This window comes from Hemiscyllium ocellatum, chromosome 7 (genome assembly GCF_020745735.1).
Source record: "Hemiscyllium ocellatum isolate sHemOce1 chromosome 7, sHemOce1.pat.X.cur, whole genome shotgun sequence".
Lineage (NCBI taxonomy): Eukaryota > Metazoa > Chordata > Chondrichthyes > Orectolobiformes > Hemiscylliidae > Hemiscyllium > Hemiscyllium ocellatum.
In genome coordinates this window covers 317,451-341,008 of record NC_083407.1, presented here as the reverse complement: position 1 = coordinate 341,008, position 23,558 = coordinate 317,451, and the positions used below count along the sequence as shown (strand labels likewise).

The following is a 23,558-nucleotide window of genomic DNA, read 5'->3' as shown; positions in this document are numbered from 1 at the left end:
ACAATTCCATTCTTTCCGGGATACCTTCCACTTCTTCCTTAAACGGTGCTCCAATCATCTCAATCTGTCGTCATCCTTCTCCAACTGGTTGAACTTGTGCTTGCCTCCAATCACTTCTCTGAATTCAACCCATTTTGTCCAGATAAATTCCCTCTTGCAACATGTATGAGGTAAGGGAAGCCATTAGCGTCCCTGCTGATTACACTTGCAAGAAGTGCACCCATCTCCAGCTCCTCCAAGACCGTGTTAGGGAACTGGAGCTGGAGTTGGATGAACTGCGGATCATTCAGGACGCAGAGGTGGTCATAGATCACAGCTTTAGGGAAGTAGTTACTCCGAAAGTTATAGAGAGATGGGTGACAGTGAGGGGGAGTGGGAGGAAGCAGCCAGTGCAGGGACCCCCTGCGGTCATTCCCCTCAAGAACAAGTATACCGTTTTGGATACTTGTGGGGGGGATGACTTACCAGGGGTAAGCAACGAGGTTCAGGCCTCTGGCACGGAGCCTGTCCCCGTTGCTCAGAAGGGAAGGGTGGGGAAAGGTAGAGCGATAGTTATTGGGGACTCAATAGTGAGGAGCACAGATAGGCAGTTTTGCGAGGGCGACAGAGATTCACGATTGGTATGTTGCCTCCCAGGTGCAAGGGTACGTGATGTATCTGATCGTGTTTTCCGGGTCCTTAAGGGGGAGGGGGTGCAGCCCCAGATCGTGGTCCACGTTGGCACCAACGACATAGGTAGGAAGAGGGATGAGGATGTTAGGCAGCCTTTCAGGGAGCTAGGTTGGAAGCTCAGAGCTAGAACAAACAGAGTTGTTGTCTCTGGTTTGTTACCCGTGCCACGTGATAGAGAGTCGAGGAATAGGGAGAGAGAACAGTTAAATGCGTGGATACAGGGATGGTGCAGGAGGGAGGGATTCCGGTTTCTGGACAACTGGGGTTCTTTCTGGGGAAGGTGGAACCTCTATAAACAGGATGGTCTACACCTGAACCTGAGGGGCACCAGTATCCTTGGGGGGAGGTTTGCTAGTGCTCTTTGGGAGGGTTTAAACTAACTCTGCAGGGACATGGGAACCTGGACTGTAGCTTTAGGGTGCAGGACCTGGAGTGTAGGGAGGTTAGGAACAAGGCATCGATCTCGAAGGAGGGTGCCTGTAAACAGGAAGGTGGCTTGAAGTGTGTATACTTCAATGCCAGAAGTATAAGAAATAAGGTAGGTGAACTTGCAGCGTGGGTTGGTACCTGGGACTTCAATGTTGTGGCCATTACAGAGACGTGGGTAGAACAGGGACAGGAATGGCTGTTGCAGGTTCCAGGGTTTAAATGTTTTAGTAGGGTCAGAGATGGGGGTAAAAGAGGGGGAGGTGTGGCATTGCTTGTCAAGGATAGTATTACAGCGGTGGAAAGGACGATGGAGGAAGACTTGCTATCTAAGGTAGTTTGGGCTGAGCTTAGAAATAGGAAAGGTGAGGTCACCCTGTTAGGAGTTTTTTACAGGCCTCCTAATCGTCCGAGAGAAGTAGAGGAAAGTATTGCGAGGATGATTCAGGAGAAGAGTGAAAGTAGCAGGGTGGTTGTTATGGGGGACTTTAACTTCCCAGAAATTGACTGGGAAAGCTATAGCTCAAGTTCGTTAGATGGGTCGGTGTTTGTCCGATGTGTGCAGGAGGGTTTCCTGACACAATATGTAGACAGGCCAACAAGAGGTGAGGCTATACTGGATTTGGTCCTAGGTAATGAACCAGGCCAGATGTTAGACTTGGAGGTAGGTGAGCACTTCGGGGACAGTGACCACAACTCGGTGACTTTTACTCTAGTGATGGAGAGGGATAAGTGTGCACGGCAGGGCAACAGTTATAGCTGGGGGCAGGGAAATTATGATGCGGTGAGGCATGACTTGGGATGCGTGGATTGGAAAAATAGGCTTCAAGGGAAGAACACAAATGATATGTGGAGATTGTTCAAGGAACAGCTATTGGGTGTCCTTGATAAGTATGTACCAGTCAGGCAGGGAGTAAAGGGTCTTGTGAGGGAGCCATGGTTTAATAAGGAATTGGAATCCCTTGTGAAAGGGAAGAGGGCGGCCTATGTAAAGATGAGGCGTGAAGGTTCAGTTGGGGCGATTGAGAGTTATAAGGTAGCCAGGGAGGATCTAAAGAGAGAGCTAAGAGCAGCGAGAAGGGGACATGAAAAGTCCTTGGTTGGTAGGATTAGGCAAAACCCAAAGGCTTTCTATAGGTATGTCAGGAATAAAAGGATGACTAGGGTAAGTATCGGTCCAGTCAAGGATAGTAGTGGGAAGTTGTGCGTGGAGGCGGAGGAGATTGGAGAGACACTAAATCAATACTTTTCGTCAGTATTCACTCAGGAACAGGACACTGTTGCTGATGTGAATATTGAGTCACAAGTGATTAGAATGGATGGCCTTGAGGTATGTAGGGAAGAGGCCTGGGGAATACTGGAAAGGATGAAAATAGATAAGTCCCCTGGGCCTGATGGTATTTATCCTAGGATCCTCTGGGAAGCTAGGGAGGAGATAGCGGAGCCATTGATTTTTATGTTGTCGTTGTCTACGGGAATAGTGCCAGAAGACTGGAGGATAGCGAATGTGGTCCCCTTGTTCAAGAAGGGGAGTAGGGATAGCCCTAGTAACTATAGGCCAGTGAGTCTCACCTCTGTTGTGGGCAAAGTCTTAGAGAGAATTGTAAGGGATAGGATTTATGAACATCTGGATAGGAATAATGTGATCAAGGATAGTCAGCATGGTTTTGTGAAGGGCAGGTCGTGCCTCACAAACCTTATTGAGTTCTTTGAGAAGGTGACCAAGGAAGTGGACGAGGGTAAAGCAGTAGATGTGGTATATATGGATTTTAGCAAGGCGTTCGATAAGGTACCCCATGGCAGGCTAATGTTTAACTACGGAGGTATGGCATTGAGGGTGCATTAGAGGTTTTGATTAGGAATTGGCTGGCTGGAAGGAGACAGAGGGTAGTAGTTGATGGTATAGGTTCATCTTGGAGTGCAGTTACTAGTGGTGTTCCACAAGGATCTGTTTTGGGACCATTGCTGTTTGTCATTTTTTATTGCTGTTTATGGTCATTTAAGCGGGCATTGGATAGGCATTTGGAAGTTATTGGGCTAGTATAGGTTAGGTAGGATTCGGTCGGCGCAACATCGAGGGCCGAAGGGCCTGTACTGCGCTGTATCCTTCTATGTTCTATGTTCTATGTAAATGACCTAGAGGAGGGGCTTGAAGGCTGGGTGAGCAAGTTTGCGGATGACACGAAAGTCGGTGGAGTTGTGGACAGCGAAGAAGGATGTGGCAGGTTACAGCGGGATATAGATAAGTTGCAGAGCTGGGCAGAAAGGTGGCAAATGGAGTTCAATGTTGCTAAGTGTGAAGTCATTCACTTTGGTAGGAGTAACAAGAAGATGGATTACTGGGCTAATGGTAGGCTACTTGGTAGTGTGGATGAGCAGAGGGATCTTGGTGTCCATGTACACAGATCTCTGAAAGTTGCCACCCAGGTAAATAGTGCTGTGAAGAAGGCATATGGTGTACTGGGCTTTATTGGTAGAGGAATTGAGTTCCGGAGTCCTGAGGTCATGCTGCAGTTGTATAAGACTCTGGTGCGGCCTCATCTGGAGTATTCGGTCGCCATACTATAGGAAGGATGTGGAGGCATTGGAACGAGTGCAGAGAAGGTTTACCAGGATGTTGCCTGGCATGGCAGGAAGATCGTATGAGGAAAGGCTGAGGCACTTGCGGCTGTTCTCATTGGAGAAAAGAAGGTTTAGGGGAGATTTGATAGAGATGATTAGGAGTTTAGATAGGGTTGACAGTGAGAACCTTTTTCCGCTAATGGAGTCAGCTGTTACTAGGGGACACAGCTTTAAATTAAGGGGTGGTAGGTATAGGACAGATGTTAGGGGTAGATTCTTTACTCAGCGAGTCGTGAGTTCATGGAATGCCCTGCCAGTAGCAGTGGTGGACTCTCCCTCTTTATTGTCATTTAAGCGGGCATTGGATAAGCATATGGAGGTTATTGGGCTAGTGTAGGTTAGGTAGGCTTCGGTCGGCGCAACATCGAGGGTCGAAGGGCCTGTACTGCGCTGTATTTTTCTATGTTCTATCTTTTTGTGCATATGATTGTCATAGAGATCTACCGTATAAAAGCAGGCTCTTTTGCTCATAGACTCTGGGTTGGTCAAAAACACCACCTAACTTTTCTAATTCCATTTTTCATTGCTTGGCCCATTGCCTTGGCATCAAAAGTGCACATTTAGTTACTGTTTAAATGTTATGAGTGCCTCTGCCAGTACTACCATATAGGTAAAGCTGCAAATGTGTTGCTGGTCAAAGCACAGCAGGTTAGGCAGCATCTCAGGAATAGAGAATTCGACGTTTCGAGCATAAGCCCTTCATCAGGAATAAGAGAGAGAGAGCCAAGCAGGCTGAGATAAAAGGTAGGGAGGAGGGACTAGGGGGAGGGGCGATGGAGGTGGGATAGGTGGAAGGAGGTCAAGGTGAGGGTGATAGGCCGGAGTGGGGTGGGGGCGGAGAGGTCAGGAAGAGGATTGCAGGTTAGGAGGGCGGTGCTGAGTTGAGGGAACCGACTGAGACAAGGTGGGGGGAGGGGAAATGAGGAAGCTGGAGAAATCTGAATTCATACCTTGTGGTAGGAGGGTTCCCAGGCGGAAGATGAGGCGCTCCTCCTCCAGCCGTCGTGTAGTTGTGCTCTGCCGGTGGAGGAGTCCAAGGACCTGCATGTCCTCGGTGGAGTGGGAGGGGGAGTTAAAGTGTTGAGCCACGGGGTGATTGGGTTGGTTGATTCGGGCGGCCCAGAGGTGTTCTCTGAAGCGTTCCGCAAGTAAGCGGCCTGTCTCACCAATATAGAGGAGGCCACATCGGGTGCAGCGGATGCAATAGATGATGTGTGTGGAGGTACAGGTGAACTTGTGGCGGATATGGAAGGATCCCGTGGGGCCTTGGAGGGAAGTGAGTGTGGAGGTGTGGGCGCAAGTTTTACATTTCCTGCGGTTGCAGGGCAAGGTGCCGGGGGTGGAGGTTGGGTTGGTGGGGGGTGTGGATCTGACAAGGGAGTCACGAAGGGAGTGGTCCTTGCGGAACGCTGATAGGGGAGGGGAGGGAAATATATCCTTGGTGGTGGGGTCCGTTTGGAGGTGGCGGAAATGGCGGCGGATAATACGTTGTATGCGCAGGTTGGTGGGGTGGTAGGTGAGAACCAGTGGGGTTCTGTCTTGGTGGCGGTTGGAGGAGCGGGGCTCAAGGGCGGAGGAGCGGGAAGTGGAGGAGATGCGGTGGAGGGCATCGTCGATCACGTCTGGGGGGAATCTGCGGTCCTTGAAGAAGGAGGCCATCTGGGTTGTGCGGTGTTGGAATTGGTCCTCCTGGGAGCAGATGCGGCGGAGACGAAGGAATTGGGAATATGGGATGGCGTTTTTACAGGGGGCAGGGTGGGAGGAGGTGTAGTCCAGGTAGCTGTGGGAGTCAGTCGGTTTATAATAGATGTCTGTGTTGAGTCGGTCGCCCGAGATAGAAATGGAAAGGTCTAGGAAGGGGAGGGAGGAGTCTGAGACAGTCCAGGTGAATTTCAGGTCGGGATGGAAGGTGTTAGTAAAGTTGATGAACTGTTCAACCTCCTCGTGGGAGCACGAGGCAGCGCCGATACAGTCATCGATGTAGCGGAGGAAAAGGTGGGGGGTGGTGCCAGTGTAGTTGCGGAAGATGGACTGTTCCACATATCCTACAAAGAGGCAGGCATAGCTGGGGCCCATGCGGGTGCCCATGGCAACTCCTTTAGTTTGGAGGAAGTGGGAGGATTGAAAAGAGAAGTTATTCAGGGTGAGGACCAGTTCAGTCAGTCGAAGGAGGGTGTCAGTGGAAGGGTACAGGTTAGTGCGGCGGGAAAGGAAGAAGCGGAGGGCTTTGAGTCCTTCGTGATGGGGGATGGAGGTGTACAGGGACTGGATGTCCATAGTGAAAATAAGGCGTTGGGGACCGGGGAAGCGAAAATCCTGGAGGAGGTGGAGGGCGTGGGTGGTGTCCCGAACGTAGGTGGGGAGTTCTTGGACTAAAGGGGACAGGACCGTGTCGAGGTATTGGGAGATGAGTTCGGTGGGGCAGGAGCAGGCTGAGACAATGGGTCGGCCGGGGCAGGCAGGTTTGTGGATTTTGGGCAGGAGGTAGAAACGGGCGGTGCGGGGTTGTGGGACTATGAGGTTGGAGGCGGTGGATGGGAGATCCCCTGAGGTAGTAAGTTCCAGATTTCCACCATCCTCTGGGTGAAAAAAATATCTTTACATCTCCTCTAAACCTACAGTTCCTTACCTTAAATCTACACTCTCTGGTTACTGGAAAAGGTTTCTTTCATCACGATAAGGTTTCTTCCTGTCCAGCAAGTCTTCCTGTCTATGTCCCTCATAATTTTATGTTCTCAATCATGTCCTCTCTCAATCTTCTCTGCTCAAAGAAAAATAACCCCAGTCTGTCCAATCTCTTGTCATAAATGAAACTCTCCAGGCCAGGCAACATCCTTGTAAGCCTCTCTAGTGCTTTCACATCCTTCTTATAATGTGAATTCCAGGCAACACAACACTCTACCTGTGGCCTAACCAACATTTTATATAGTTCCAGCATAACCTCCCTGCTCTTAATTTGTTTTTGTACTCAGGCCAAACCACCCCCTACATCTCATCTTCCTATTTTGGACTGACTCTGCTACTTGATCTTGCTTGAGTCTTGAGAAGTATATTAACTATTGTGAGAAACAAATATACATTTATGGATTACCAGAAATGTAAAATGGAAGATTTCAACAATTCCTGGATTACAAAGGGTTTGTCATATGACTTCCTGAAACTCAAACAATAAACTTGCCATTACCTTGCCTATATATTCCGTGCCGGTGCACTTCCCTCCACTTTATCTAACGAAGATGCAGTGCTCTGAAAGCTTCTGATTTCAAATAAATCTGTTGGACTATTATGTGTCACGTGACTTCAGACTTTGTGCACCCCAGACCAACACTGACATCTCCACCCATCAAATGTCAAAAGGTCAAGGGCAAGTACTGAGGTCACATCTGGAGTACAGCATACAGATTTGCTGCTCTTACTTGAGGAGGAACGTAGTTCTTTTGGAAGTAGATCAGAGGAGGTTCTCTGGATTGATTCTAAGGATGAGAGGTTTGTCTTATGAAGAGAGAATAGGCCTATGCTCTCTAAAGTTTAGAAGAATGAGAGGAGATTTAATTGAAGTATATAAGCTATCAAAGTTTAATTGACAAAATAGATGGCGAGTGAATGCTTTGCTTTGTTGGGGTGGGGGAGGAATTTAGAACAAGAGGTCATAGGTTTAGGATAAGGGGACGCCAATTTAAAACAGATGAGGAGGAACTATTTCTTCAGAAAGGGTGGTGGATGCTGGGACTTTTAGGAAAGCTTTTAGGAGAGACATAGAGCATTTTTGTAAACATTAATTGTCAACAAGCATGCAAAAAAACTCAAGACCATTCAAGCTCTTCTGTACTTCAATCAAGTTACCCCCCCCTTAGAGTAACAGAGATGTACAGCACGGAAACAGACCCTTCAGCCTGACTCATCCACGCTGACGAGATATCCCAACCTAATCTAGTTCCATTTGCCAGCACTTGACCCATATCCCTCTAAACCCTTCCTATTCATATGCCCATCCAGATGCCTTTTAAATGATGGAATTGTACCAGCCTCCACCATTTCCTCTGGCAGCTCATTCCATACATGTGCCACCCTCTATGTGAAAAAGTTGCCCCTTAGGTCCCTTTATATTTTTCCCTCTCACCCTAAACCTATGTTCTCTAGTTCTACACTCTTCTAAGTTTCAGTCTGTCCAACATTTCCTCAGAAGTCAACTCACTCATTCCAGGTATCAATCTAGTAAACCTCCTCTGAATTTCTTTCAATGCATTACAACTCCAGTGACAGGTATTTTTCAGAATGATAGCCAGTAACTATTGGAGCTCCCCAAGGGTTAGTGTTGGGAGCATAACTATTCACGCTATATATTAACAATCTGAACGAAGGAATTGAGGGCATTGTTGCTCAGTTTGCATATGACATAAAGATAGGTGGAGGAGCAGGTACTTTGAGGAAGTGGGGCAGCTGCAGAAGGACTTGGACAGGCTAGAGAGTGGACAAAAAGTGGCAGATGGAACACAATGTGGGAAAGTGTGAGGTAATGCATTTTGGTAGAAAGAATAGAGACATAGACTATTTCTAAATAAGGAAAGGTTTTAGAAGTCTGAAGCACAAAGGGATGTGGGAGTCCTAATTCAGGATTCTCTTAAGTTTAACATGCTGGTTCAGTTTGCAGTTAGGAAGGCAAATGCAATGTTAGCATTCATTTCAAGAGGACTAGAATACCGCAGCAGTGATGTACTGCTGAGGCTGCATAAGATTCTGGTCAGGCCGCATTTAGAATATTGTGAGCAGTTGGGATCCAGAGGAGGTTTTTAAGAATGATCCCACAGATGAAGGGGTTAACATCTGTTAACTTCTCCAGAGCAGTTGAGGACTCTGGATCTGTACTCAGTGGAGTTTAGAAAGATGAAGGGGGGATCTGATTGAAATTTATAGACTATTGTGAGGTCTGGAGAGTATGGGCATGGAGAGGATGTTTTCACTAGTAGGAGAGACTAAGACCCGGAGGAACAGCCTCAGAGTGAATGGAGAACCCTTTATGATCAATGCTACTCGTTGGGAACAATAACATTCCATTAGCCTTCTTAATTCCTCAAGAAAATCCCAAGTGATTGTAATTTTCCATCTCCTAACTTTGGACAATAATAAATCTGAGTGTGGTGCTGGAAAAGCACAGCAGGTCAGGCAGCATCCAAGGAGCAGGAGATTCGACGTTTCAGGCAGACATCCTTCACCAGGAGCGGCTTCGATCTATTATTGAAATGCTTTTTATATCCTTTAAAGTGAAGGCAAAATATCTGTCCATTTCATCAACTATTGGGCAGGCTTTAAAGTAACAAATGCAACTGGCAACAGCAAGTTAGTCAGAGTTAGAGAAAGAAGAAAAATATGAGGTCTTATTGGACATGTATGTGAATGCACAAGAGTAAATAGGATTATGGTGTATTTCCCGAAAGGAATTTTGATGTTCGAGCAATAGCAGAGATCTGCCTCAAGGTCTCTCTCTGCAGGTGTATCCCTCTGCAGATTATTTCCATTGACAGCTGTTGTATTTATTTCCTCTCCTCCTATTGTCACTTGAATATTTCATAACTTTGCTGAAAATGTGTTGCTGGTTAAAGCACAGCAGGTTAGGCAGCATCCAAGGAACAGGAAATTCGACGTTTCGGGCCAGAGCCCTTCATCAGGACTTTGGAATAACTTTGGAATGCCATTACTGTATCTATTCTGATGTATTTATTCAACCGAGCACAGGATCAATTTGGTTGGAACTAAGGAACAAAAAGGTAATAATTTGATCACTTGGTGTAATCTAAGACCACCAACTGATGGAATGTATGCAGAAGAACACATTTGCAGAGAAATTACAGAGAAATACTAACATCATACAGTAGTTACATAGAACATAGAAACTTACAGCGCAGTACAGGCCCTTCGGCCCTCGATGTTGCGCTAACATGTCATACTAATCTGAAGCCCATCTAACCTACACTATTCCTGTATGTCCATATGCTTGTCCAATGACGACTTAAATGTACTTGAAATTGGCGAATTTACTCCCGTTGCAGGCAAAGCATCCCATACCCTTACTACTCTGAGTAAAGAAACTACCTCTGACATCTTTAAAGGTTACTTTTGGAGGGATGGCAGTGAAGGCAGTGCAATGTTCCTCTTGCAACATGTTTGAGGTGATGGATGCCATGGTCGTCCCTGCTGATTACACTTGCAGGAAGTGCACCCATCTCCAGCTCCTCCAAGACCGTGTTAGGGAACTGGAGCAGGAGTTGGATGAACTTAGAATCATTCGGGAGGCAGAGGGGGTCATAGATCGGAGCTTTAGGGAAGTAGTAACTCCAAAGATTGCAGACAGATGGGTCACAGTGAGGGGGACTGGGAGGAAGCAGCCAGTGCAGAGACCCCTTGCAGCCGTTCCCCTCAAGAACAAGTATACCGTTTTGGATACTTGTGGGCGGGAACGACTTACCAGGGGTAAGCAATGAGGTTCAGGCTTCTGGCACGGAGCCTATCCCCGTTGCTCAGAAGGGAAGGGTGGAGAAGAGCAGAGCAATTGTTATTGGGGACTCGATAGTACGGGGCACAGATAGGTGGTTTTGTGGGGGCGAGAGAGACTCACGTTTGGTATGTTGCCTCCCAGGTGCAAGGGTACATGATGTCTCTGATCGTGTTTTCCGGGTCCTTAAGGGGGAGGGGGAGCAGCCCGACGTCGTGGTCCACATTGGCACCAACGACATAGGTAGGAAGAGGGATGAGGATGTTAGGCAGCCTTTCAGGGAGCTAGGTTGGAAGCTCAGAGTTAGAACAAACAGAGTTGTTGTCTCTGGTTTGTTACCCGTGCCACGTGATAGAGAGTCGAGGAATAGGGAGAGAGAACAGTTAAATGCGTGGCTACAGGGATGGTGCAGGAGGAAGGGATTCCAGTTTCTGGATAACTGGGGTTCTTTCTGGGGAAGGTGGGACCTCTATAAACAGGATGGTCTACACCTGAACCTGAGGGGCACCAGTATCCTTGGGGGGAGGTTTGCTAGTCTCTTTGGAGGGGTTTAAACTAACTCTGCAGGGGCATGGGAACCTAGACTGTAGCTTTAGGGTGCAGGACCTGGAGTGTAGGGAGGTTAGGAACATGGCCTCAATCTTGAAGGAGGGTGCCTGTAAACAGGAAGGTGGCTTGAAGTGTGTATACTTCAATGCGAGAAGTATACGAATTAAGGTAGGTAAACATGCAGCGTGGGTTGGTACCTGGGAATTCGATGTTGTGGCTATTACGGACACATGGGTAGAACAGGGACAGGATTGGTTGTTGCAGGTTCCAGGGTTTAAATGTTTTAGTAGGGTCAGAGGTGGGGGTAAAAGAGGGGGAGGTGTGGCATTGCTTGTCAAAGATAGTATTACAGCAGTGGAAAGGACGATGGATGAAGACTCGCCATCTGAGGTAGTTTGGGCTGAGCTTAGAAATAGGAAAGGTGAGGTTACCCTGTTAGGAGTTTTCTACAGGCCTCCTAATAGTCCTAGAAATGAAGAAGAAAGGATTGCGAGGATGATTCAGGAGAAGAGTGAAAGTAATAGGGTGGTTGTTATGGGGGACTTTAACTTTCCAGATATTGACTGGGAAAGCTATAGCTCGAGTAGGTTAGATGGGTCGGTGTTTGTCCAATGTGTGCAGGAGGGTTTCCTGACACAATATGTAGACAGGCCAACAAGAGGTGAGGCCATATTGGATTTGGTTCTGGATAAAGAACCAGGCCAGGTGTTAGAATTGGAGGTAGGTGAGCACTTTGGGGACAGTGACCACAATTCGGTGACTTTTACTCTAGTTTTGGAGAGGGATAAGTGTGCACTATAGGGCAAGAGTTATAGCTGGGGGCAGGAAAATTATGATGCGGTGAGGCGTGACTTAGGATGCATGGCTTGGAAAAGTCGGCTTCAAGGGAAGGGTGCAATCGATATGTGGAGCTTGTTCAAGGAGCAGCTACTGAGTATCCTTGATAAGTATGTACCTGTCAGGCAGGGAGGAAAGGGTCGTGTGAGGGAGCCGTGGTTTAATAAGGAATTGGAATCCCTTGTTAAAGGGAAGAGGGCGGCCTATGTAAAAATGAGGCGTGAACGTTCAATTGGGGCAATTGAGAGTTATAAGGTAACAAGGAAGGATCTAAAGAGAGAGCTCAGAGCAGCAACGAGGGGACATGAAAAGTCCTTGGTTGGTAGGATTAGGGAAAACCCAAAGGCTTTCTATAGGTATGTCAAGAATAAAAAAATGACTAGGGTAGGAATAGGTCCTCTTCCTGACCTCTCCACCCCCACCCCACTCCGGCCTATCACCCTCACCTTGACGTCCTTCCACCTATCCCACCTCCATCGCCCCTCCCCCTAGTCCCTCCTCCCTACCTTTTATCTTAGCCTGCTTGGCTCTCTCTCTCTTATTCCTGATGAAGGGCTTATGCTCAAAACGTCGAATTCTCTATTCCTGAGATGCTGCCTGGCCTGCTGTGCTTTGACCAGCAACACATTTGCAGCTGTGATCTCCAGCATCTGCAGACCTCATTTTTTAATCTAGGAATAGGTCCAGTCAAGGATACTAGTGGGAAGTTGTGTGTGGAGGCTGAAGAAATTGGGGAGACACTGAATGAATACTTTTTGTCAGTATTCACTCAGGAACAGGACATTGTTGCCGATGTGAATATTGAGTTACAAGTGATTAGAATGGATGGCTTTGAGATATGTAGGGAAGAGGTGGTGAAAATAAATAAGTCTCCTGGGCCTGATGGCATTTATCCTAGGATTCTCTGGGAAGCAAGGGAGGAAATTGCAGAGCCATTTACCTTGATTTTTATGTCGTCGTTGTCTACAGGAATAGTGCCAGAAGACTGGAGGATAGCAAATGTGGTTCCCTTGTTCAAGAAGGGGAGTAGGGATAACCCTAGTAACTATAGGCCGGTGAGTCTCACTTCTATTGTGGGCAAAGTCTTAAAGAGAATTGTAAGGGATAGGATTTATGAACATCTGGATAGGAATAACGTGATCAAGAATAGTCAGCATGGTTTTGTGAAGGGCCGGTCATGCCTCACAAACCTTATTGAATTCTTTGAGAAGGTGACTAAGGAGGTGGACGAGGGTAAAGCGGAAGATGTGGTGTATATGGATTTTAGTAAGGCGTTTGATAAGGTTCCCCATGGTAGGCTACTGCAGAAAATACGGAGGTATGGCATTGAGGGTGAGTTGGAGATTTGGATTAGGAATTGGCTGGCTGGAAGAAGACAGAGGGTAGTAGTTGATGGTAAAGGTTCATCTTGGAGTGCAGTTACTCGCGGTGTTCTGCAAGGATCTGTTTTGGGGCCATTGCTGTTTGTCATTTTTATAAATGACCTGGAGGAGGGGCTAGAAGGTTGGGTGAGCAAGTTTGCGGATGATACGAAAGTCGGTGGAGTTGTTGACAGTGAGGAAGGATGTGGCAGGTTACAGCGGGATAAAGATAAGCTGCAGAGCTGGGCAGAAAGGTGGCAAATAGAGTTCAATGTAGCTAAGTGTGAAGTGATTCACTTTGGTAAGAGTAACAAGAAGATGGAGTACTGGGCGAATGGTCGGATACTTGGTAGTGTGGATGAGCAGAGGGATCTTGGTGTCCATGTACACAGATCTCTGAAAGTTGCCACCCAGGTAAATAGTGCTGTGAAGAAGGCATATGGCGTACTGGCTTTTATTGGTAGAGGAATTGAGTTCCGGAGTCCTGAGGTCATGTTGCAGTTGTATAAGACTCTGGTGCGGCCGCATCTGGAGTATTGTGTGCAGTTTTGGCCACCATACTATAGGAAGGATATGGAGGCACTGGAACAGGTACAAAGGAGGGTTACCAGGATGTTGCCTGGTATGGTAGGAAGATTGTATGAGGAAAGGCTGAGGCACTTGGGGCTGTTTTCATTGGAGAAAAGAAGGTTTAGGGGTGACTTGATAGAGGTGTACAAGATGATTAGGGGTTTAGATAGGGTTGACCATAAGAACCTTTTTCCACGTATAGAGTCAGATATTACGAGGGGGCATAGCTTTAAATTAAGGGGTGGTAGGTATAGGACTGATGTTAGGGGTAGATTCTTTACTCAGTGAGTCGTGAGTTCATGGAATGCCCTGCCAGTAACAGTGGTGGACTCTCCCTCTTTATGGGCATTTAAACGGGCATTGGATAGGCATATGGAGGAAAGTGGGCTAGTGTAGGTTAGGTGAGCTTGGATCGGCGCAACATCGAGGGCTGAAGGGCCTGTACTGCGCTGTATTTTTCTATGTTCTATCTGTCCTATATCTATCACCCCTCAATTTAAAGCTATGCCCCCTCATGCTCCCCGTCATCATACTTGGAAAAAGGCTCTCCCTGTCCACCCTATCTAACCCTCTGATTATCTTATATGTTTCTATTAAGTCACCTCTCAACCTTCTCTCCAACAAAAACAACCACAAGTCCCTCAGCCTTTCCTCGTAAGACCTCGTAACTTTGAGAGATCTATGTCCTTGAACATCAAGATTATAGAACATAAAACATTACAGCGCAGTACAGGCCCTTCGGCCCTCGATGTTGCGCTGCCCTGTCATACTAATCTGAAGCCCATCCCACCTACACTATTCCATGTACATCCTGTCCAATGACGACTTAAATGCACTTAAACTTAGCGAATCTACTACCGATGCAGGCAAAGCATTCCATACCCTTACTACTCTCGGAGTAAAGAAACTACCTCCGACATCTGTCTTATACCTATCTCCCCTCACTTTAAAGTTGCATCCCCTCATATTTACCGTCCCCATACTTGGAAAAAGGCTCTCCCTGTCCACCCTATCTAACCCTATCTATCTTGTATGTCTCTATTAAGTCATCTCTCAACCTTCTTCTCTCTAACGAGAACAGCCTCAAGGCCCTCAGCCTTTCCCCGTAAGATAATCCTTCCATACCAGGCAAAATCCTAGTAAATCTTCTCTGCACTCTTTCCAAAGCTTCCACATCTTTCTTATAATGCGGTGACCAGAACTGTACACAATACTCCAAAGGCGGCCATTCCAGAGCTCTGTACAGCTGTAGCATAACCTCCTGGTTTCGGAATTCGATCCCTCTAATAAAGACCAAAGCACTGTATGCCTTCTTAACAACCCTGTCAATCTGGGTGGCAACTTTCAGGGATCTGTGTACATGGACACCGAGATCTCTCTGCTCATCTGCACTCCTAAGAATCCTACCATTAGCCCAGTACTTTGCATTCTGATTACTCCAGCCAAAGTGTATCACCTCACACTTGTCCACATTAAGCTCCATTTGCCACTAATCAGCCCAGCTCTGCATCCTATCTATGTCTCTCTGCAACCTACTACATCCTTCATCACTATCCACAACTCCATCGACCTTAGTGTCGTCCGTAAATTTACTAACCCACCCTGCTATGCCCTCATCTGATGAAGGGCTTATGCTCGAAACGTCGAATTCTCTATTCCTGAGATGCTGCCTAACCTGCTGTGCTTTGACCAGCAACACATTTGCAGCTGTGATCTCCAGCATCTGCAGACCTCATTTTTTACTCGAAGATGCCCTCATCCAGGTCATTTATAAAAATGACGAATAGCAGTGGACCCAACACGGACCCTTGCAGTACGCCGCTAGTAACTGGACACCAAGATGAACGTGCTCCATCAACTACAACCCTCTGTTTTCTCCCAGTAAATCAATTACTGATCCAAACTGCTATGTTTCCCACAATCCCATTCCTCCACATTTTGTATAATAGCCTTCTGTGCAACTATAATAGCACGACCTACCCTTCACAAAACCATGCTGACTGTCCCTGATCAGATTATTCTTTTCTCGATGGTTATAAATCTGATCTCTTATAACCTTTTCCAACACTTTACCAACCCCTGAAGTGAGACTCACTGGTCTGTAATTACCAGGATTGTCTCTATTAGCCTTTTTGAACAAGGGAACCACATTTGCTAACCTCTAGTCCTCAGGCACTATTCCTGCGGACAATGATGATTTGAAAATCAACGCCAAAGGCTCGGCAATCTCTTCCCTTGCTTCCCAGAGGATCCTAGAATAGATCCTATCCGGGCCAGGGGACTTGTCTATTTTCACACTCTGCAGTATATCTAATACCTCTTCCTTGTGAACCTCAATCTCTTCTAATCTAGATGCAAATATCTCTGTATCTTCCTCGCCAACATTTTCATTTTCTGTTCTTTATGTTCCTCCACACTGCCAAGAATCCTGTCATTAATCCTATATTCAGCATTCGAGTTCGACCTTCTAAAATGCATCACTTCGCACTTATCCAGGTTGAACTCAATCTGCCATTTCTCAGCCCAGCTCTGCATCCTGTTTATGTCGCACTGCAGCCTGCAATAACCCTTGATACTATCAATGGCACCTCCAACCTTTGTGTCATCTGCAAATTTACTAACCCACCCCTCAACCTCCTCTTCCAAGTCATTTATAAAGCTGCTACAAAGAACAGAGGCCCAAGAACAGAGCCCTGCAGGACACCACTCACCACTGACCTCCAGGCAGAATACTTTCCATCTACAACCACTCTCTGCCTTCTGTCAGCTAACCAATTCTGAATCCAGATAGCCAAATCTCTTTGTATTCCATACCTCCTGAACCTACCATGGGCAACTTTATCAAATGCCTTGCTGAAGTCCATATACACCACATCCACTGCTCGACCTTTGTTGACTGGTCTTGTCACCTCCTCAAAGAACTCAACAAGATTTGTGAGGCATGACTTGCCCCTCACAAAACCATGTTGATTGCCTTTAATCACGCTATAGTTTTCCAAATAGTCATAAATCCTATCCCTCAGATTTCTTTCCAAAACTTTGCTGACCACAGACGTAATACTGACTGGTCTGTAATTGCCAGGGATTTCCTTATTACACTTCTTGAAAAGAGGAACAACATTCACCTTTTGCAACCGCTGGTAAGATTTCTGCGGAGAGTGAGGAAAGATTTTTTGCCAGCGGCTTAGCAACCTCCTTTCTCGCTTTCCGGAGCAACCTAGGATAAATCTGATCTGGCCCTGGGGATTTATCAATCTTAATGTTTTCCAAACTTTCCAGCACATCAACTTCATCAATCTCGATCTGTTCAAGCCTATTTCCCAGCTCCTCAAAGTTCTCATTCACAATAAGGTCCCTTTCCTTAGTGAAAACCAAAGCAAAAAGCTCATTTAGGGTTTCCCCTATCTGTTCAGACTCCACGCACAAGTTCCCTATGCTATCCCTGATCAGCCCTAGCTTCTCCCTGATCATTCTCTTATTCCTCACATATGAGTAAATTGCCTTTGGGTTCTCCCTAATCCTTCCTGCCAAGCCTTTCTTGTGCCTCCTCCTCAGTCCATTTCTGAGCTCCTTTCTAGCAAGCCTGTAATCCTCTAAAGCTGTGCTAAATCCTTGCCTCCTTTACCTTATTTAAGCTGCCTTCTTCCTTTTGACGAGAAGCTCCTCTGTTCTCGTCATCCAAGGTTTCTTAATCTTACCCCTTTTCAATCTGTCTCAAATGAACAAATTTGTGCACCACTCGCAACAACTGCTCCTTAAATACTCTCCACATGTCTGCTGTGCCCTTTCTGTGGAATAATCGCTCCCAGTCTCCCAACTCCTGTCTGATAGCATCATAATTTCCTTTTCCGCAATTAAATATTATCCCTTGGTAACGGCTCCTTTCCCTCTCCAAGGCTATGATAAATGTGAGGCAGTTGTGGTCACTGTCACCAAAGTTTTCTCTCACCGCGAGACCTGACACCTGTCCTCGCTCATTGCCAAGCACCAAATTCAAAATGACCTCTCCCCTCATCGGTCTGTCTTTATACTGAGTAAGGAAACCCTCAAGCAGACCCGACAAAAATCGCTCCATCCAAACCATCTGCACTAAGGAGGTTCCAGTCGATACTAGGAAAGTTGAAATCACCCAATAACAACAACCCTGCTACATCTGCATTTTTCCAAAATCTGTCAGCCTATGAATTCTTCAATTTCTCCACTGCTACGTAGAAAGTTGAGACTGTTGCCTTTGGAGAGAAGAATGCTAAAAGGAGATCTTAGTGGTTTTCAAAATCATGAGTGGGCTGAATATAATAGATAGGAGAAAATGTTACCATGTGAAAAAGATCAAGAAAAGGACACAGATTGAAAGTGATCTGCAGACGAAGTGAGGGCAAGGCAAGGAGAGACTTTTTTTACCCAGTGATTTTTGGGGGTCTGGAATGCACTCCTTGTAAGTATGGTTGAGGCAGGTTTAATTGAGGCATTCAAGAAGGAATTGCATTGTTATTTGAATATAAATAATGTGCATTGAGAGTATCATGGATTGGCTTTCGGTACAGATGCTTACTTAATGCGCCAATGCAGGTATGATGGACCAAATGGCCTCCATCTGAGCTGTCACAGTTTTGTGATTCTGTGAAGCGTCTCCTCCACCACATCCTTTTTTATCAACTTTCAAATTGCCAACATTCCAGGACAGAAATAGAACAACCTACAAAGTCACTCTAAAGTTTTTTTTAAAAGACCAGCAGAGCTTGCTACTAACTGTTCAAAGTAGTGACAATATGCTAATTCAATTACATCATGCATTATGTCAGAATGCCTTAATGTGAGGCAGAGAAGTAGCAGAGAAGGAAGCTATTTCTGCATTCTGAATTCCACTACCAGGTAGGCATCCAGCTTAGCTTCTGCAGTGAGGAAGATGCTCAAGTCTGTTGTCAAGGAAGAAACAGCAAGGCATCTAGATGTAAATTGGCTCATTCAACCTATGCAGCATTGGTTCATAAAGAACAGGTCACGCTTAACTATTCTTTTGGAATTCTATGAAGATACTACGAGCAAGGTGGACAATGGGGACCCAGTGGACATGGAGTACCTAGATTTCCAAAAGGCCTTTGACAGAGTGCCACACAAAAGGTTGCTGACAAGATAAATATGCATGATATTATGGGTAAAGTATTAGCATGGTTAGAGGACTGGTTGACTAACAAGAAGCAAAGAGTGCCAGACCTGGGCCAGACCAGATTTATCCTAGGCTGTTCCAGGAAGTGAGAATGGAGGTTGCTAAGCTGCTGGCAAAGATCTTTGCTTCCTCACTCTCCACTGGAATCGTACTACAGGATTGAAAGGAGACAAATGTTGTTCCGCTTTTCAAGAAGGGTAATTGGGAAATCTCTAGCAATTACAGACCAGTCTTACGTCTGTGGTCAGCAAGGTTTTGGAAAGAATTCTGAAGTATAGGATTTACGACTATTTGGAAAAGCATAGCATGATTAAAGGCAGTCAGCATGGCTTTGTGAGGGGTAGGCCATGTCTCACAAATTTTATTGAGTTCTTTGAGGAGATGACAAGACCGGTCGACAAAGGTCGAGCAGTGGATGTGGTATATGTGGACTTCAGCAAGGCATCTGATAAGGTTCCCCATGGTAGGTTCATTCATAAAGTCAGGAGGTATGGGATACAGGGAGATTTGGCTGTCTGGGTTCAGAATTGGTTAGCTGACAGAAGGTAGAGAGTGGTTGTAGATGGAAAGTATTCTGCCTGGAGGTCAGTGGTGAGTGGTGTCCTGCAGGGCTCTGTTCTTGGGCCTCTGTTCTTTACAGTTTTAATAAATGACATGAATGAGGAGGTTGAGGGGTAGGTTAGTAAATTTGCCAATGACGCAAAAGTTGGAGGTGCCGTTGATAGTATCGAGGGCTATTGCAGGCTGCAGCGTGACAGAGACAGGATGCAGAGCTGTTGCTGGAAAAGCACAGCAGGTCAGGCAGCATCCGAAGAGCAGGTGAATCGACATTTCGGGCTGAAGCCCTTCATCCTGTTGAAGGGCTCCAGCCCAAAATGTTGATTCTCATGCTCTTCAGATGCTGCCTGACCTGCTGTGCTTTTCCAGCAACAAACTCTCAACTCCAGCATCTGCAGACCTCACTTTCTCCTGGATGCAAAGTTGGGTTGAGAAATGGCAGATTGAGTTCAACCTGGATAAATGCGAAGTGATTCATTTTGGAAGGTCGAACTTGAATACTGAATATAGGATTATAGACAGGATTCTTGGCAGTGTGGAGGAACAGAGGGATCTTGGCGTTCAAGAGCATAGATCCCTCAAAGTTGCCACCCAAGTGGATAAGATTGTTAAGAAATCATATGGTGCTTTGGCTTTCATTAACAGGGGGATCGAGTTTAAGAGCAGAGAGGTTTTGCTGCAGCTCTACAAGACCCTGGTGAGACCACACTTGAAATACTTTGTCCAATTCTGGTCGCCCTATTATAGGAAAGATACAGAGGCTTTGGAGAGGCATAGAAGGTTTAACAGGATATTGCCTGGACTGAAGGGCTTGTCTTACAAACAGAGGTTGACGAAGCTTGGATGTTTCCCTCTAGAGAAGAGGTAGAGAGGTGACCTGATCGAGGAATTAAAGTAATGAGAGACATGGACAGAGTCAATAGCCAGAGACTTTTCCCCAGGGCAGGACTGACTGACACGAGGGGTCATAGTTTTAAGATATTAGCAGGAAGATATAGAGATGTCAGAGGTAGGTTCTTTACACAGAGAGTTGTGAATACATTGAATGCGTTGCCCGCGGTGGTGGTGAAAGCAGATTCATCAGAGACATTAAAGGGGTGTGTAGGTTAGGTTCGGTTATTTAGCTTTAGATTAGGAATAAATCCTTGTCACAACATCGTGGGCAGAGAGGCCTGTTCGGTACTGTACTTTTCTATTTTGTATGTTCTATAAATGAGTATTATTTTGGTTGGCAATCAGTAACCAGTGGTGTGCCTCAGGGATCAGTGTTGGGACCGCAATTATTCACAATTTATATAGATGATTTGGAGTTGGAGATCACGTGTAGAGTGTCAAAGATTGTAAATGACACTAAGATAATTAGATTACTTACAGTGTGGATACAGGCCCTTTGGCCCAACAAGTCCATACTTTCCTCTGGAGAGCAATCCACCCATTTTTGGACTGTGGGAGGAAACCGGAGCACCCGGAGGAAACCCACGCAGACACAGGGAGAATGTGCAAAATCCACACAGCCAGTTGCCTGAGGCAGGAATTGAACCCAGGTCTCTGGCGCTGTGAGGCAGCAATGCTAACCACTGTGCCACCGTGCCACCCACAGCAGCAGAGCAAAGTGTGCAGAGGACTTTGAAACTTTGCAGAGGAACACAGATGTTTTAAGTGAGTGGGCAAAGGTCAAACAGATGGAATACAATGTTAATAAATGCGAAGTCATCCATTTTGGTAGGAGTAACAGTAAAAAGGATTATCACCTGAATGGTAAAAAAGTTGCAGTACGCTGTTTTGCAGAGGGACCTGGGTGTCCTTGTGAATAAATTACAGAGGGTTGGTCTGCAGGTACAACAAGTAATTAGGAAGGCAAATTGAATTTTGTCCTTCATTGCTACAGGCATTGAGTTTAAAAGCAGGTAAGTTATGTTGCAGCTGTACAGGGTGCTGGTGAGGCCACACCTGAAGTACTGTGTGCAATTTTGGTCTCTTTACTTGAGAAAGGATGTAAGGCACGAGAGGAGGTTCACTAGGTTGATTCCAGAGTTGAGGGGGTTGGCTTATGAGGACAGACTAAGTAGACTGGGATTATATTCACTAGAATTTAGAAGAATGAGGGGGGAATCTTATACAGACATATAAAATTATGAAGGAAATAGATAAGTTAGAAGTATAGAGAATGTTTCCACTGGCAGGTGAAACTAGGACAAGAGGACACAACCTAAAAATTAGGGGGAGCAGATTTAGGATTGAATTGAGAAGGAACTCCTTCACCCAGAGGGTTGTAAATCTATGGAATTCCTTGCCCAATGAAGTAGCTGACGCTACTTCAGTAAACGTTTTTAAATCTAAGGTAGATTTTTTTTTGAACAATGAAGGAATTAAGGGATATGTTGAGACGCAAGTAAGTAGAGCTGAATCCATGAAAAGATCAGCCATCATCTTATTGAAGGGTGGATCAGGCTCGAAGGGTCAGATGGCTACTCTTGCTTCTAGCTCTTATCCCAAATTCTGAAAGTTGAGAACTGGTCTGTTCAGTCACATGAAGATGTATGACAGAATCTCCTAAGTAGATGTCATCCTCAAATTAAAGAGAAGCTAATGATGATGATTGTATCAGCCATGATTTCCCTCCAGGTTCATTTGGATTTTTACTATGCTTTTTGTCTCCTCCACTTTCTTTGCTCATGGTCATTTAATTCTCAGTTTTCAAGTCTGATCCAGACTTGAAGCTTTTCTACTCTTTACATAGATGCTAATTGACCTACTGCATATTTGATCCCTTGTTTTACCCATTCCACACCTTCTCTGAAGTTTGAATTTTTTTGACGGACCAGAGTCTGGAAGTCCTTTGCTGGAGTGAGGCTGCCAACCTATAAATAGGAAATGGGACAAATTCAGTCCAAATTCATTCTTTACACAGTATCTGCAAAACAGAACCACACATAAGTAAGCCTAATTATAATATAGTTATTTAGTAGTACAGAACTTGAATATTGCTGAAAAAAAATGACAAAATGTAAAGGCTTTTTACATTGCACTCATCTGAACGATGTGAGATGGTTAGAACCAAGATTTATACTGGGAGAGAGGATAGAGACGATTGATTGGGGAGTGTACTGATTGCTAGAGATGTTGCCATGGAGAATGCACCTATTAATAATGATGTGGAGGTGACAGTGTTGGACTAGGGTGGAGAGACAGACAGTTAACTGTCAGGCATTGTTTAATTTTTGAACCAAGCAGATTTGTTTGGTCAGGATAATGCTCTGAGAACTGAACCAGCAAATCACAGAAATTTTATGACATAAAAAGAGACCATTCAACGCATCATGTCTTCTGCACTGTCTTGTTAAATGAGCGTTATTATCTCATACCAATCTCGTGCATCTTGCCAATCATGGCTGTCAACTATTTTGTCAAGTTGAAACTGGCGAAGAACATGGACATGTTCTTTCCGTCTAGAAATAACAAGAACATAGCTACGTCATTCAGCCCCTTGACCCTGTTCCATCTTTCTATGAGATCAAGGCTGATCTGTGCCTAACTCCATATATTACACTTTGGACCACAATCTCTTCATTTCTTTCCTGAACAAAAATTTAGCTATCTTAGAAGTAAAGTTAATTCTGCATCCACTTCCCTTTCAGGAACAGTGTTCTAAACATCTATCAGCCTTTGTATGTAGAACACATTCTATGTGTGTTTTAATATGTGTAGTTTCGGGTACATGTAAGTGTGTCACAAAGCAAGTCCAACTGAAAATGCTAAATTGGTTGTCAATGAATTCTTTGCACACTCAGGATTATCCAGCAAACGTTATCCAATTGTATAATCACATCCAGTGTTGGAAACTGTTGTTAAATTCTGCAAAATGGGTTGGTTGGGTATGGTCAGTGCCTTGCTTCTTGCAATCAGCCAATCCACCAGTCATTTGGGACTTAAATACTGGAATTTCAAATATTACTCCACAGGGCCTGGTTCACTGCAAATGGGAAGAACATGAATATGCACTGCACCTGTTTCAACTCAACAACCAATAGCCATTTGCTGGTTCATTTCTCAGAGCAATATATTGACTTTCATAGTCAATTAATCATTTTTAATAATTAAAGAAAGCCTGGTAGCTAACTGCTGATTATCATTAACTGGCATGTTCTCCATGATAATACCTCTGTCAATCAATGCATGTCCACTTCCTAACCAATTAGGACCTTCCTCTCATGGAATATAAATGTTGCTTTATTGAAGTATTATTCTTGCTAGTTGTCTTCTTGGGTACAAAATGAAAAGCTTCAACAAAATGTGTCCCATTTCG

At 45.4% G+C, this 23,558-nt stretch overlaps 1 protein-coding gene across 2 annotated transcripts in view; it reads right to left on the bottom strand.

Moving 5' to 3' along the window:
- xrcc5 (X-ray repair complementing defective repair in Chinese hamster cells 5) overlaps positions 1 to 23,558 on the bottom strand; it is a 344,097-nt gene that overhangs the window by 63,667 nt on the left and 256,872 nt on the right. For both annotated transcript variants that reach the window (XM_060827769.1, XM_060827770.1), the window contains one exon: positions 22,044 to 22,113. In XM_060827769.1, coding sequence (XP_060683752.1) covers positions 22,044 to 22,113 — 70 coding nt within the window. The remainder of the gene's footprint in view (positions 1 to 22,043; positions 22,114 to 23,558) is intronic.